This window comes from Melospiza melodia, chromosome 13 (genome assembly GCF_035770615.1).
Source record: "Melospiza melodia melodia isolate bMelMel2 chromosome 13, bMelMel2.pri, whole genome shotgun sequence".
NCBI classification, from domain to species: Eukaryota; Metazoa; Chordata; class Aves; order Passeriformes; family Passerellidae; genus Melospiza; species Melospiza melodia.
This window is the reverse complement of record NC_086206.1, coordinates 13,489,190-13,504,464: the sequence shown is the minus strand read 5'-3', so window position 1 is coordinate 13,504,464 and position 15,275 is coordinate 13,489,190. Positions and strand designations below refer to the sequence as shown.

General features: G+C 38.0%; 1 protein-coding gene across 1 annotated transcript in view; it reads right to left on the bottom strand.

Moving 5' to 3' along the window:
* Window positions 1–4,538: 4,538 nt before the first annotated feature.
* Window positions 4,539–15,275, bottom strand: part of SLC6A2 (solute carrier family 6 member 2) — a 55,125-nt gene continuing 44,388 nt past the window's right edge. The window contains exons 10-14 of the mRNA XM_063167796.1: window positions 14,771–14,870; window positions 11,300–11,400; window positions 9,184–9,351; window positions 7,375–7,446; window positions 4,539–5,803 (exon numbers count right to left, since the gene is read on the bottom strand). Coding sequence (XP_063023866.1) covers window positions 5,780–5,803; window positions 7,375–7,446; window positions 9,184–9,351; window positions 11,300–11,400; window positions 14,771–14,870 — 465 coding nt within the window. The 3' untranslated portion in view covers window positions 4,539–5,779. The remainder of the gene's footprint in view (window positions 5,804–7,374; window positions 7,447–9,183; window positions 9,352–11,299; window positions 11,401–14,770; window positions 14,871–15,275) is intronic.

Sequence of the window (15,275 nt, the reverse complement as noted above, 5' to 3'; positions counted from 1 at the left end):
AGACTTATTCCTGAAAACTACAAAGTGTTCTCTTGCTTTGGAAGTAGGTCTACTGGACACTAACACATTTGGTTCAATGTTAAGTCATCTAACAACACAAAATGGCAGCCAAAAGATACTCTGGATTTTTTGGTTTTCTTTTAGAATATAAATTAAAAACACATGACTTCATTCCATGAGATTAAGGCAGCAATGGAGAATATTGTGCTACAATGTGCATTAGCTGTAGGTAATGTTCTATTCTCCTGTATCACATTTTTACATTTATACTCAAAGGCCAACGTATTATTGAACTAGACTGGATGACTACAAAATCTTATATTGAAGAGATAGGTCTTGTGTGATAACCTTGTTACAGCAAAGTTGAATTTCTCGCCTTACAATATACATATATTCTATGAAAATTAAAAAAACTGGTAAAAATATTAAAATATTTCCTATACAGAGGTACCCTTATCTAAGTTAAATTCTAGTCACTGCTATAAAAAGGCATTAAAAATTAAGTAAAACACTGGTGTAAACCAAGTAAATGCTCACTGTAAAGCTTTTATTTGTAAGGCAAATCTTCATTAGACCTATTAGGATTTAGTTTCAAAATGTATTGTTTGGAGGTTCTCTCTTTGTAACTGATATTGCCCATAGCAAAGGAGAGCTAAGTCTTGCAGAAAGGTTCACAGAGAGTGCAAGGTAAATTACCAATGCAGGTCACCTTCAAGCTTAATGCCTCTTGGCAGTGACCAAGAAACAACATGACACCTTCAAAAGAAAACCAGCTTAAGGCTTAGTAATTCTCTTAATTCACTGAATTTATTCTGTTTCCTTTTAATGAAATTAGGCAACTCATGTTTAGTACAGCAGCTAAAAAAACACCTTAAAGGAGGAAAGCAAAGCACACAGATGACTCAGTCTGGCTGTGAGTGCTTGGGCAGGAAAGGCCCCCTGCTCTTATGGGAATTAATGCAGTCATGGTTAATGTACACAAGGGTTAAACCTCTCCATTTATCCCCTGCTCTTCCCAGCCACTCAGACCTAGAGACCTCCATGTCCTTCTAAGAGCACAATTTCACTGAGCACAATCACATCTGTGTCATTTATGTTTTCTTCTGGTGCCTTCAGTTCCTCGGCTGCTCCTGCTCCTCAGCCACACAGTGACTGCAGTGACTGCCCTTTCTGCTTTTTAATGGTGGTGGAAACCAAGCAGATGCTGAACTTAAAAGTGACTCTATTACCCTGTTATGTTTTTACTGATTGTTTTTATTGCCCATGTAGCTCTCAGTAGTCTCTGATGAATTTAGATGCACCTAAATTTGGTCTAAACTTGACCAGTACCACTGTACAAATTAATCACTTTCCACTGATTAGCTAGGTAAGCTCACAATCACCAACAGGAATGTGGATAGAAGTCAGAGGAAGGTAGCTGAGAAAGTCTCCCAAGTGGTTCAGGGGTCTAATCTGAAACATCATGTTTGCCTTCACATTAAGAAAATTGGGTTCTTACATGAGGTGATTTGTGGACCACAAGTATTCCTAGTATTGAAAAGATAAAGTGTATTAGAACAAAGAGATCCTGGTTCACTCCTCCAAGAGGCTCAGAGTTCACACAATTTCTGCAGGAAGGGCAATGTATTGTCATTTGTTGAACTGTAATGGCTTTCTAATGTCTGGGTCCTTCAGGCTCATTTTAAAATGTTTTAACATGGCACTGCAAATAAAATATTAAGTCTCACCTCTTTTGAAATTGTTGAACTACAGTTTTAATTTTGTTCGTAGGAAAGAAGTTCTTAAACATTTGCCAGTTCCTCATGAAATTTAGTGAAGCAGTCAAGGATATGAATGAAAGCTATCTACTCCCATAAAAGCAAGTATCTGCTAATTAATGCTGTATGAATTGAAAGAACTGCAAAAGAGACATTAACAGCAAAATAACTTTGATGTGGCCTCCTAGAGCCTAACAGTACAAAATAAACTTAATTCATGTCAAAACAATAGCATGAGAAGTAAATGCATATACAAAGTGTTAGGGCTTGCCCCTTTTAAATAATAACACTGAAATGGTATTTTGCTGAGAAGAAATGACCAAGTACAGGAAATTTTCTCTGGGAAAAGTCCATACAACACACATCGCACGTGCAGTCAGGGAACATGCACAGCAGTAACAGCCAAGTAATTTTCCTGCATTCTAAATTTAAAATATCGTGTTTGATCCTGGATATCCTGCAGAATCCCTCAGTATGGTAAAATGTCTTTCAAGTGTTGCCAGGGTGTGTGTCTCAGGTCATGACTGAACACAAGAGGGACTAATAAACAAGATATTGTTCAAACAGGAGCCCAATAATAAACAGTTTTAGGGCTTTTTGGACTATTGCCTTGAAAGGCTCACTGTTTCTTCCAGAAATTTAAGTCTGTGAAGTTTTAGTAATGCAGCTTTAGAATAATTCCAAGGATGTGAAGAATTACCTGGCTGAATGATGGCAGGGAAGGGTACAAAGAGAGAATGGAGGGTCTCTTTCCTTGGTCCTAACTAAGGATTGATGAAACATTGTGGATCACAGGCAGGTCTCTTTCACTGGTCAAAAGAAAGGTGAGAAGAGAGATACTGATACATGACAGCTGCTTCCTTTATCAGCTTAAGAAAAGCTTTTGAGGAAATGTTTTCTAGAACTGTCAAATGAGCTCTTTAACTGCTTCACTGAATTCTCCCCACACGCTTGTTACCCAAACAGCCAACATAATTAGCAAGCAGATGATTCTGCAACTTGTACCAAAAAAATTCTTTAAAATTGGGCTGCCTGCTCGGACAGAATATAAACACAATTCCATGGGGACACCTGGGACAGTGGCATTCCCCAGAGAGGGTCTGCTCTTGAAACAGGTGCAGCTGAGGGAAAGAGTGAGCTGTGGGCTGAAAAGTCAACAGAGTTAGGGGAAAACTTGCAGTGAAGTGACATGAATGCTAAAGAGGAGGCTTTGGTCTTGTTTTTTGACTACAAGTGTTTTAACTGAAGGGAGATGAGTATCTTTGTGGCATTTCATGTTTCCATATTGAAAACGTACTTGGGGACCCAAAGCAGGTGGGTGAGAGGAGGTGGGTGCCCATGCTATGGCTTCTTATTGGACTGTCTGTGCCATATCACTGAGTGGAGGAAATGAACATAACCTGGTCTCTGCAGAAGTATTTGTCATTTGTGTAGATGCTAGTTTGTGTCTAATGGCATCATTCATCATCCAAGAGGCATGAGGTAGTTCATCATCTTAGTCTGTGGAGAATTGAAGACATTTGTCTCTAGGACAGAAGTCATTATTTGAGGGGAGACTCTTTGGGCAACATCTTGAATTTAAAGTCCACCTATGCAATCATGCACTCTGTATTGTCTTTTCAATTCAGGTTATTTCTGATAGTAAGATCCCTACTTCCTTTGGTAAGACTTTTGTCTTCTGTAGAGATTGCAAGTTCTTTACCTAGAAAACATCAGAAAAAGGTGGCAATAGTGCAATGTAGTCCTGAGCTATAAACACTACATTAAACCCAAGAAGTTATACAGTAACAGAAATAAAAATAATGCAGTAGGTAGTTGGAAGTCAGTACTAAAAACACAATCAAACCCAAACACACTGGCTAAAGCTGATTTATTCCCTTGTTTGGTAGCTTTGCTCCTATGTCAGAGAAGAGTGGTGAGGAAATGTAACTTCTCCTGCATGGGATGGTGCTGATGGACTGTGTCACAACTGAACATTGGTGGAGGTTTTTAGCATTTCCAATCATGAACCAACCAAACAATCTGTAAAGTGACAACCTATTAAAGCTCCACGTTAAACAGCCCCTACAAGTTTCTAAACTTGATAATTACATCTATGCTGAGAAGCTTTTGAGCCATGCCAAGACAGTGACTGAAGCAGCTGAATTGTTGAAAAATAGGCTTTAAAACAATGGATTCTCATGAAGTTTGGCAAACAATAAAAATGAGATTAACTGAGAAGTTGGTGGGATTACTTTTTTGAAGCCTTCAACATATTTTCACTATTTAGCCTCTTGTGTAATTACAGCATTAGAACTGTGACATTTGGAATTCCTTTGTTATTGAAATATATTTAATAACAGGGTTAAAGCAGCTATTGGCCATCAGCTGGGCCAGAAAATAAGACTTCCTTTATAATTAGAAGAAAGTATTCTTTGGGTTTAAATCCCTATTTAAATACAACTGTTTGTCACAGAGACTCTTCAAGAGAAGAACAACACTTGATTCATTCTGAAGTATTGAATATGTTGGAGGAAGAGAATGAATAAGGAGAGAAATTTCCCTTTCATTATTTTGAACAGAAATCAATGTTAAATGGAAAAAGCCCAAAAGCACTTGGCACTTTAGAACTTGGCTATTTTGAATCAGAAAACAACTCAACAAAAAATGTTTTATAAATAAAAAAAGCCCATGTATTTAAAAGTCTTTTTTTTTTAAAAAGAGGAAGCACTACATACATTTAAAAGACAAGCTCAACTGAATGTATAGAGACAAAAAAAAATCAGAGGTAATGTCCAGAGGTAACTCTGGGTTGGATCCAGCAGAGAAGCTACTGCCTCTGCAAATTAATGTAGACCCAGTGATAAATAATCACAAGAACTAACTCAAAGCTACTGAATGTAGTGATCACTTGAAAGGTACTACAGTGACAAGTGACCACAGAATAAGAACAGCACCCAAATGCAGAGTTTGTTCTGTGTCTTCTACTTTGCATAATACTACTAGAGAACAGAGCTGGAATAGGTTTAGAGAGCTAAACATACTTTTAAAGTAGTTAAAAATCTTACTATGTCTTGGTGGGTAAATCCTGGTTAAGTTATAATATTTTCACAGCAGGGGAATAAAACCAGATTGGTGTTTTTGTGCCACTTGGTAATTCTATAATTTTAAATTATCCTTCATGTATTTTACATTCTTTATTTGGAACAAAATACAGCAAAAAGATGAAAGTCTGTCTCTTTGGATGTAACTTCCATGCTCAGCTGGAAAAGTCTGCAGAATGTGGATCATATGATAAAGCCATTCCAATTGTTGATATAAGGGAATATTTCTTTCATGAAGTACACTGATATTAAGCTGTGTTCTGCACTAGTAATTGTGACAGGAATTCTCTTCCTGCTGCTCTTTAGCTTCAGTGCAATCAAACTGGTCAAAAAATGGCATGGACGTGTACAGCAAAGACAGTGTTCCTCACCAAGAGAAGGAACAAATAACAAACCACTGAAAATGAAGCACTTTCAGAAGGATGCAAACTCACATCCCAAAGGACAGTATGGCAAGAAAGCTAGTGACATGAGGACATTGTTAAAATTGCTCTTTTTGTCATAACTGAGGTGTTCTCTTTCCTTAGATCTAGACTGCTTAGGTGTTGTTCCTTTAAATTATCTGAAGTAGTTATTATTGTCAGAAAAGTTTAATTCACTTCTTCACAATAAAAAAGCACTTAACTTATGCTGATTGTTCTTTTCCTCTGCTCCCCCCTCCTCCACTTCTGCCTATAGCAAAACTCACAAGTTTTGGTCATGTAGGGATCTTATGGCACCAAAGGATGCAAGAAAACTTAAATGGAGTCTTTAAAGATCATTTGAAGCCAAGTAATAGAAGGGAGGCATTGACAACAGAGAGCAGATGTCTTCCCTCACAGAGTCAGTAGATAAGCTCTGGGCCAGCCTGGTCCAAGCATAAGTGAGGGAGCTTTGAACTTGACTTTTCTGTAATCTCAGTTTAGTTGAAAGTAGGCTTTTTCCTTGGTCTGTTGGTTGTCATATTGTTAGCCAGTGTTGGAGCTGTAAGGAAACAGAAGTGGTTGTTAAATTACATCATTGATTCGAATGATGATGCTGACTGAGACATTTTTTGACAAATCTAGGGTTACAAAGAAGTTTCAAAATAATGGATAGATTTCCACTCTGTAACTAAGTTTCTATGCAGTCCCCAGTGAGAAATGCGCTGAATGTCAAGGCTGCTTAGTCACATCTTGATTAAGTTTTAAAGTTCAGAACTGCCAGACGTATATGAGAATAGAATATTTGTATTTGTTTGGTTACAGTAGGCAGTGTTTTATTTACAACCCTAAACATTGTGAGTAAATCACTTAATCTGCTTTAGCACTAACAAAGCCATTCCTGCCTGTTCATTGAAGATGGCAGCAAATTAAAATGCTCTCATATTTAGCATGGTTTGAGGTAACCTTGGTGGTTTACTTCTGAGGGCAGCCTTTACTAATTTATGTGAAATTAATTTGCCACCATTTGGTCATAGATTTGTGTTCAGAAGACCAGCACTGTGGCGTGGCTGTTTATAGCCCTTTCACACAGGAACATGTGCCCCTGGAAACATTGAGTAACAGCAGGAACAGTAAATCATCTGACAACTGAGGGCAGAAACAGAAGAAAGAGAAGGCAGGAAGAGGTGTTGTGCTATTTTATATTCTTGGCCACATCAAATAAATTGTGGTCATGAAACAGGAAGCCTATTTGTGCTTTCATTCTGTGTCCCATAAATCTACACAGATTATTTCCTTTAAAAGTCAAAATTTACTTCAAACAATATCTTTCAGAATAAGCAAAAGCCAGATTTATTTTTTCAGTATCAACATACAAACCACCACTATAAAATCTGGGTCACATTTTGTGGAGGTGTGCATAATTCTAGTTGCTTTCAACTTTGAAGAGAGAAAGTGGTCCAGCATGAATGCTGATGAGTGTAACAGGCTTCACATTTGCATCCTTTTAATCTTTTACATAAAGGAGTTTATTGCAATAAGCTCATTTTATTTGCTAAAAGGAAAGCAGTATTTGGAAGCCTATAGCATATTTTTCATGGCTTATGAAGTCTCCAGCAGTGTTTTCAATCAACTCTAGTCCTGTGGGGAAAGCCAATTCCATGTAACCTGGTGCATCATTTTATGACATAGGTAAGCTCTGACAATGGATATTTTTTACTGTTTATTATGTTTTGTGGGACATAATTGCTGTTTCAGAAATGTGATTTCAGCTTGCTGTGCAGTAACTGAGCGACAGGCCATGACCTCTTCAAATGCACGTGACAGTTTGGAAATACCTTTGTTTGTTGGTGACATTTCACTGTATTTGAACACAGCCTTAAAATGCCAGATTCAGGTGATGTGTAAAATTGAGGGGTCTCCTTAGGCAAAGAAGGAAGGTCCCAAAAGCTTTCCAAAAGGGTTGATGCATGTGGTACTGAGCCTCCTGTGTCTTGTCATGCTGAGAGAAATAAAGAGCTACAGACCTGCTAAGGCATCCAGCATGGGAAGATTTGTGCAAAGCTGTAGTTGCTGCTAAAGACAGGAAAGGGTTGGAATCAGGAGAAAGAAGCATGTGAAAGGTGTACTAACCTTAAACTGCCTGACATTTCCTTGGGCCACGAGTTGGTGCTCATTTTCAGGTGTGATGCAGTAAGCCAGTCTCTAAACCAGGCAGGAAGAAGAGGAAAAAGTCAGCCATATGAACAGGATTATTTATGTAATCCCCAATCTATAGTGGGGAAGTAGCATGAACTTTATTTAAAATGGTAACTTAAATCTTTAATATCACTGCATCATGTGCCTTTGCTCAGTCACTGAGAGAATAAGCCTGTTATAAGCCCTTGGGTGTTAGCCTTTAATATAAGAAGCAACAGTAGAAAGTTTATGCAAATACTAAGTCCAACTATTTAGTGAGTGCATATAGAAAAGAATATCAGGAACAAGTTGGTATCACAGGCCTTTGTTCCCCTAAATTCATGCTTTTCTGTTAGTGCTGTAAGAGGTTTGACCAGTCCCAGGGTGAGGGAGGAAGGAGGGACTGGGATTTCCCAGCTCATCCCCCTTGTCTACCCTGTGCTGAGCCCTTTGAAATCACACATAGATTTTGGTTTATTTGGAACTTTCAACCAACTTAAGGAGTTCCCATTAGATTAGGTTCATGTCTTTCCCTATCCCTTAAAGAGCCTCAGTTTGGGACATCACATTGGAGCTAGTGGCTTGGATGTCATGTGTTATCCTTTTGCCGTAGTGCTTGTGGGCAAAGTGGGGAGCTGCTCCTTGAAGGAGCACTGACAGACAAACCAGAACTCACTAACAGTACATGTGAATGAGAGAATGTGATTTTGGCTAAAGGCTTCTGCATCCCCCTGTCAAAACTTGAGCAAGAGGGCAAAAGCCTCTATGGGCCAGTATAAATTATTCTTTGAGACCTAAATCCTCCTAGAAAAATGTGTTTGTAGCCCTCCCTAGGATAGAACAAAACAAAGGGCTTATAGAATTGCTGGAAATGAGATCTAGAAATTGTGCACAACATTGAGGTATTAGAGCTGATGAAAACAAGGCAACTGAGGAATTCCATCTTTGGGGCACCTTTCTGAGGTGAACACTACCTGAAGTGAATGTAATGTTTCAGAAACAGGACCTTTGTTCTTTTGGGTTTGCTAGGTCAGTGTGAGGGGATGTGCCCTATCTATTTTGCAGGTAAAGGTTGAGATCCTGTTTTCTGCTTAATTCTGTGTGTTGTTGGTTCAGTGATTTGCCTAAGAGCATCAAAATCTTGCTACACCATTGTGTAAGTGTAGCTGTAGGAAAGGAGAGCAGTAGAGCTTTAGTGTAAGTCAGTGGGTCTATACAAGGTTATAAAATCATGATGTGATGGGGAAAAAACCTGGTGCTGGATAATGGTGAGGAGCCTTCTGAGCACTGTTAGATGTTTTAAGATTACAGATAATAGTGAGGGTATATAGACAGTGAAGGTAAAGTTAATATGATGGTAAAAATGATCTGGCTAGTGAGCCTTAATCATATGCCATTTTGAACTGATAAATAAAGAAACGTACAAAACAGCTTGAAGACCAGACCTCATAGCTGAATGTGAAGATAGCATAATTTGTCCATTCTTTGTTGATAAACAAAAATCTAATCTCATTAACTGGATCAATTGCATTCATAAAAATAATTTTCCACAATTATTGTGGCGCTGTCTGGAAAGCTAATTTCTGTCTAGAGACTCAAACAGCATGCAGTAATCCTACCTCAAACCACTGATCCACCTGACAGATGGATTCAAAAGGTCACTCATAAGTAATAAGTTTTGGGAGAGAAATAAACTGCCAACTTAGACCCAGCCATTTCATTTCCCAGCAACATTTCATGACATTTGATTAGTGTTGCACTCACTTCTTTAAAGGTCCCACGCACGTTCATGAATTTGTAGATGATGTAGGCAGGCACGAGGATCATGGAGGACAAGGCTATGCCCCAGCCAATGCGGTTTGCCCACAGAGGGAAGGTGTAGTCATCATAGGTCAGGGGCTTGAAATTTATGATGCTGACTATCACCACAAACTGGAGAAGAAAGTATAAAATGAACCACAGTTTTAAGATTAAGCGCCTTACTGGAAGTGATTCCAGGTCTTCTATTAGGCAGCCACCCTAAAGTTTATTTCAAACCAGCTTTATGATTTACCTTCAGCCTGTTTACTTTGTGCCTCTTACTGCTTAAACTGTTGAAGTTCTTGATGTTTATTAGTATTAACAGTTCGTTTCAACTACTGTGGATGCAGATTTGAAATTTTGATGGGAAGATGAGGTGACTGTCCACTACTGCCTCATTTAAATGAGTATTTCAGATGTAGATGAGTGATTCTGTAGTGAAGAAAAAACTGCAGGATCTATTGTTTTTTACTTTCTTTGTTTCCCAGAAATATTAGACTTCCTTTAAGAGCTTTGTACCCATTTTTCAGCATGATATATGTACTGAGGAAAGGTAGAGCAGCCTTATGGCCTGGTTGCCTTTTTTTTATTATGCTTCTCTGTCCATCCAGTGCTAGATGCAAGAAGGAAAGAGTGGTACACCACCCTATTTCTGTCCTGTGAAATCCATGTGGGTTCTATAACATGCAGATATCCTTGATTTGGTTCTTTGGGGCTGAATGTTCTGCTCTATATTTCAATTCCAATTAAAATATTTTGAGCTTAGGGTTTCAAAGACGACACCAGGATAGTGTAGGTGAAAGGGAGATCATAGTGCAGAATCTAGTTAGAAAAATACTAATTCTGTTTTGTGATTTTTCTTGGGATTTTGTTCATAGCCGCAGATAATATGGAGAAAGAGCTTCAAGAACTTCCAGATGGAAAAAAAAGAAATGTGCGTGGTGATGGCTGAGAGATGTTATCTACAGGTTTATTCTGACCCTTATGTTTTCTGGCTTTTCTTGGAAGGCATTGAGGCTCTTTCACCAAGACATCTTAAACTACCTGAAGGTTAAACTGGTGGGCTCTCTACCTTTAGCTAGATTGTTATAACATTCATGATAAAATGTAAATTTTCAACTGTCTCCTTGTCTGCAAAATCAAAGGATGCTTGCTCCAGCATTTTCCCATTCTGCTTGAAGTGCTGCAGAATACAGTTCCATAAAAGTTCCTTTATAGAACTGTGTTTAAAAGGATAATTAAGGCTTGGTATGTGCTTATGGATGAATTGGGGTCATAGCTTTTATATTTAAAAAAATGTGGACTTGTTCTAAAAGCTTACCCAGTGCATATTTGCCATACCAGTAATGTTTTAAGATTGCAAAGCTTTAATGCAAATAATTGTCTTCTAAAATCATAAAATGGTAAAATTTCTGTATTATTATCCTGACCTTTTGATTTACAAATATGCACAGAAGTGATTCCAATATAAAACTCGAGGTTAGTACTGAATTTAACCTTTACACAAAGCAACCAAATTCACACTTTGGGATTTTTTTCCCTGATGTAATGGAACACTTGTTTTTTCCAACAGGCAGCTTACAAGGTGTATTTTAGACAATTCTTCAGTGTTTCACACAGCTAATTACAGGCGTAGTTGTATAATTTTTTAAGGTGTCATTTCACAAATTGGGTATCCTGGTATCCTTCAATCAAAAATACATTTTTGCTAACACAATCTCTTATCCCTAGCTAACTTATTCTCCCAAGGGAATGGTTTGTGTTTAATGCAGAGGTGCTGCAGGGACAAGGAGGACACTGCCAAAGTGTTCCCTAAGAAAAGCTGCCTTCTTAAAATCATGCTAAAATGAAAGAACAGAAGAAGACCACAACAGCTTCTCTTCCACAACTGAAATGTAGTATAGAAAATATTCCCGGCATATAATTTCAAGGAGAAAAAATAAATAAATTGGACTGTCTCCTCTTCATCCCAACAGTGTCTGGCACAGCAATAGGTATCTTGCTCTTGGTAACTATTTGTGTATCCTGAGTAGCAATGCACTGGTATTCTTTTCATGATGGAATAATTATTAACACTTACCAATAAAAAAGCAGGACTAACAAACTTCCAGCACAGTCTCCAGTAGAGGCCTGGTTTGAAGCCCATCATTTGTTGGATGTCTTCACTGAACCTGTCCACTCCTAGAATGGATGTGAGCAGATGCAAGCATGAGACTGACTTCAGTTTAACTGATGAGATGCTGGCATACCCGAAGTATCTTTTTCAGAAACCAGACATGAATGACTTCCAAATCAGAAGGCATAAGAAACAACAACATTAATCTCCTTTGATTGCCTGGGTGTGTCTTTGACATCACTGTGTCTGACTTAAATGCCTGTGAGCACTTAAGGCTTGTTGCAGAGAGCAGCATTACCACTGAAAAGAGGCATTTCAAAAATATTTAGAATTTAAGTAGTAAATAGTATACAATTTTTAAAATAGTTATGGATTACTGTAACCTAATTCCTCTGTTATTATGAGTACACTGCAGGAAAATGTAAACCCTTACTCACACTGCTTGCGGATAATGAGGTAAATTCATAAGATTCTTAATTTATCAAAGGAGATTTCTTTGTTCCACTTAAGACATACTTACTTTTCAGTGTTTCATTGAACATCACAGAATGGTCTTTATTACAAATGTAATTTCATATTTATGACTTTTCCAGAAAACTCAGGCAATTCTTCTGTTTATTGTAAATAAGTACAAAACTGCACCACATTAGAATGGGATGATTAACACTGATATAAAATGGGGAATAAAGTATCCTTCTCTGCCTTCTGTAAAAAGAGAACAATATCTGACTTAATGCCTTAGAGACAGTGGGTCTGTGCATTCTGTCATGTCAGACTATTTGTTTATAATTTATTTTGCCCAATGTGTTCAGAAAGTTTACTTATAATCATGAACCCATTAGGTAAACAGTAGAAATGCAGGTTTTTTTCTATGGATATTTGTTTATTAGAGAGCATGTATAGTTTTCCAGAGATTATTTCTCTTTGTAGATAAGTTCAGCACAATTTATCTAATTTATTTAATGTAAATAATTGGGACTGCTTGAATTAGTCCATTGTACATAATAGGATGCAAAATATTTTCAGGGTGTGGACATTTGAGTGTAAATGTCTCAAAACAATTTCCAGCCCTCAATATTATGTCCAGGTGAAGAGAAATAGCCAAGAAGGATCTGCAAATGCTCTTTAAACTTAATCTGATTCTATTTGCAGTGCTTTCTGTGAACTTTAAAGTGACTGAATTTTAACTGCTATGAACACTGACTGAAATTTATCATTGTGGAGAAGGTCAAAGACAAAGGTATATCAGAATTTTATTCAAATGTTTCCAGACAGATGCACTTGGAGCTCAGACAGTGCTTGGTGCTCAATTTCTGCTGAAAATGGGAGATGACTGGGCCATGGTCTCAGACTGCCCTTTTCCACAATTTGCTTTTTCAGTACTGCATGTCTTCAAATAATTTCCTAAGAATCAACCTTTAAGCAGAACACAGCCATAGCTACAGATAACAGTACCTGTAGGGCTTGGTTTCAGAGATACTTAAAATTTATTATCAGGAGCTGTTAAATACCCAGAAATAGAATATTCACTAGAAAGATGATATCAGGGATGCACATGAGGAAAAACTGGTAACAACAGAGCAGTCATAACTAAGGAACATCTGCACAGTAAAGCAAACTAGCTCTCCCTTCTCTTACATACACAGTTGGCCTTTGCAAGAAGAAACTTCACAGTAAATGGTCACAGATATAATTTGAACAAAATTTCCATGTTTTTAGTCTGTGCCAAAATGTCAATGCTTGCCTTTAGGCTGGCTTAATATTCAGCTGGGTCATTAAGGCAAGAGGGGTCTATCAGAAAAAGGAGGCAGACAAGATCATGCCAGATTTAATAAGTTTAAATAGCACCTGGGGCTGTAATAAGTTCTTTATAAAGCAACAGGTCATGCTGTGTCAGTAGAAACATCTGTCAGCTACTCAGGAAAAATGAATAGATGTTTTCCCAATTATGGGGAAGCGGCAGGAAGAAAGGAAAAAAATTATAAGGATAGAGGGTGTAAAATAAAATTTTACTAACTTTGCCCTTGTTTATGAACCACCTACAAAGCTTAGCTACTGTAAAGTGCAGTAAATCCTGTTTTTATAGTACCAGAAAGTAACTTTCCCCTAAAAACTGAAGAAGCCTCAACTTCCAAGCTAAGCTGTGGTCACTCATCCACATTCAGCTCTTTTACTGGGATTAAAGTCTGTGAAATAAAGTGCCTCCATTATTTTGAGAGACAACGGCTTATGTGCTGCTTGCTCCATGCTGATGTTGGGGGACAGAATTAGTGCATTAAAACTAGAAATTATTCCTTTAATAGATTGAACAGCTTTATGCATGAATGCCATTCTTTCACTCCACTCACTCTCCAACAGTTCTTTAACTGCAAGATGAAGTTTGTTAGGTTAGAAGAACATGGTTAGGCAGAATGGATGGATAAATAAGTGACGGAGTGAGGTAAATAGCAATAAGAATCAAAATGTCTAAGAACCCTCTGAATCCTACATTAGCTATAAACACTATGTCTGAATAGAAATGAAGAGTCCTTTCAGAGGAAGAACAATCCTGTAGGGAATCAGGGCAACTCATTCAATACAGACTTAAAGGGAAGAAGATTTGCAGGCTGCTGTGATATTGAAACCTGGTAATAGTGAAAAGGGTTGTGATCTGCCAGGAACTAAAGCATGAGAATAAAGAGGAGATGAGGAAGGAAAAGAAGAGGTCATATTTTTTAGGTGGCTATAGCACATCACTGCACTCTGATTGGCATAGAGTGATTCCAGTCTTATGTCAGAGATCAAATAAATACTCCTAAAACTTGACATACTTGGGATAAAGTAAATCACTACTCCCTTTTTGTGGTCTAAGTTAGTATCAAATACTAGAAATATATTTTCTGGTATCTAGTGTATTGGGTATTTTATACGATTCTATGAAATAAACTGCTAGTGTTTTACAATGAAGTAGAATATTGTCACCAACAAAAGCGATGGATGTAGGAATTATAACTCTGTAAACACCACCTTTATTTGTGTTGTGTGGAGAGTCCTTGAGATTGGCCCTGGGGGACTAATGAAAAGTGAAAAAAGGTGAGCCTGTATTTAGGCTAATCTACTTGTTTTCAAAGTACCAAGTCTAAATCTGCTACTGCAAGTCATCAGCAATACTAAGAGTCATAAAATACTGGCAAAAGGAATAACTTGTCCATCCCATCACAGTCCCTTTCACAAGGCTGTTTATTTTGGCTTTATGCAGGTCTCAAAGCTTGGCCCACTGAATGTCTGCATTCCTGTCTCTGCTCATAAATCAGGAGAAAATCACTCTATGAAACCTGACTTGTCATGTTTTATGTGTACAAGGCTATGCTGTTTTCCCTGAAAATGATGTGTAAGCCCATCATAAGCACTTGGCATTTCAGACAAGCTTTTGCACATGCAGAAGGAGGAGCTTACCATAAAACCAGGAAACTCCAATTGCCTCCATTAGGACAGCAAACAATATTGAAGTCCCAGCTGCAAATGTGTCCAGAAGTGTGAGCACATAAATTCCACCCTGCAATGGGGAGTTAAAAGATGCAAGGACATGAAGTTACAAATAGAATCGTCTCAGAGTTTAGTGTCCACTTAACAGAAGTCTGCTTTACTTGAGGCATTATCTTAACCCAAGTATTTTAGTATGGATCTGATGGATCCATATCTTAACCCAGGTATTTCAGTATGGATCAGACACAGGCTTATAGTTGCAGACAAAATAGTGGAATCGACTTGCAACTCTTCTAAACAGGCTTTTTTTCACCTATGGTCCTCCCCTCACTGGGAAACAGAAACCTCAGCTTAGATGAATGAGTTCTCTTGGCACTCCTGTTCAGTGGAGGTTTGGGGAAATGAGCAGCAGTTTGTAGGGCAGGGCCTGTCTGCAGCAGTTAATGAAGAACTTCCTAATTAATGGCAGGAATGG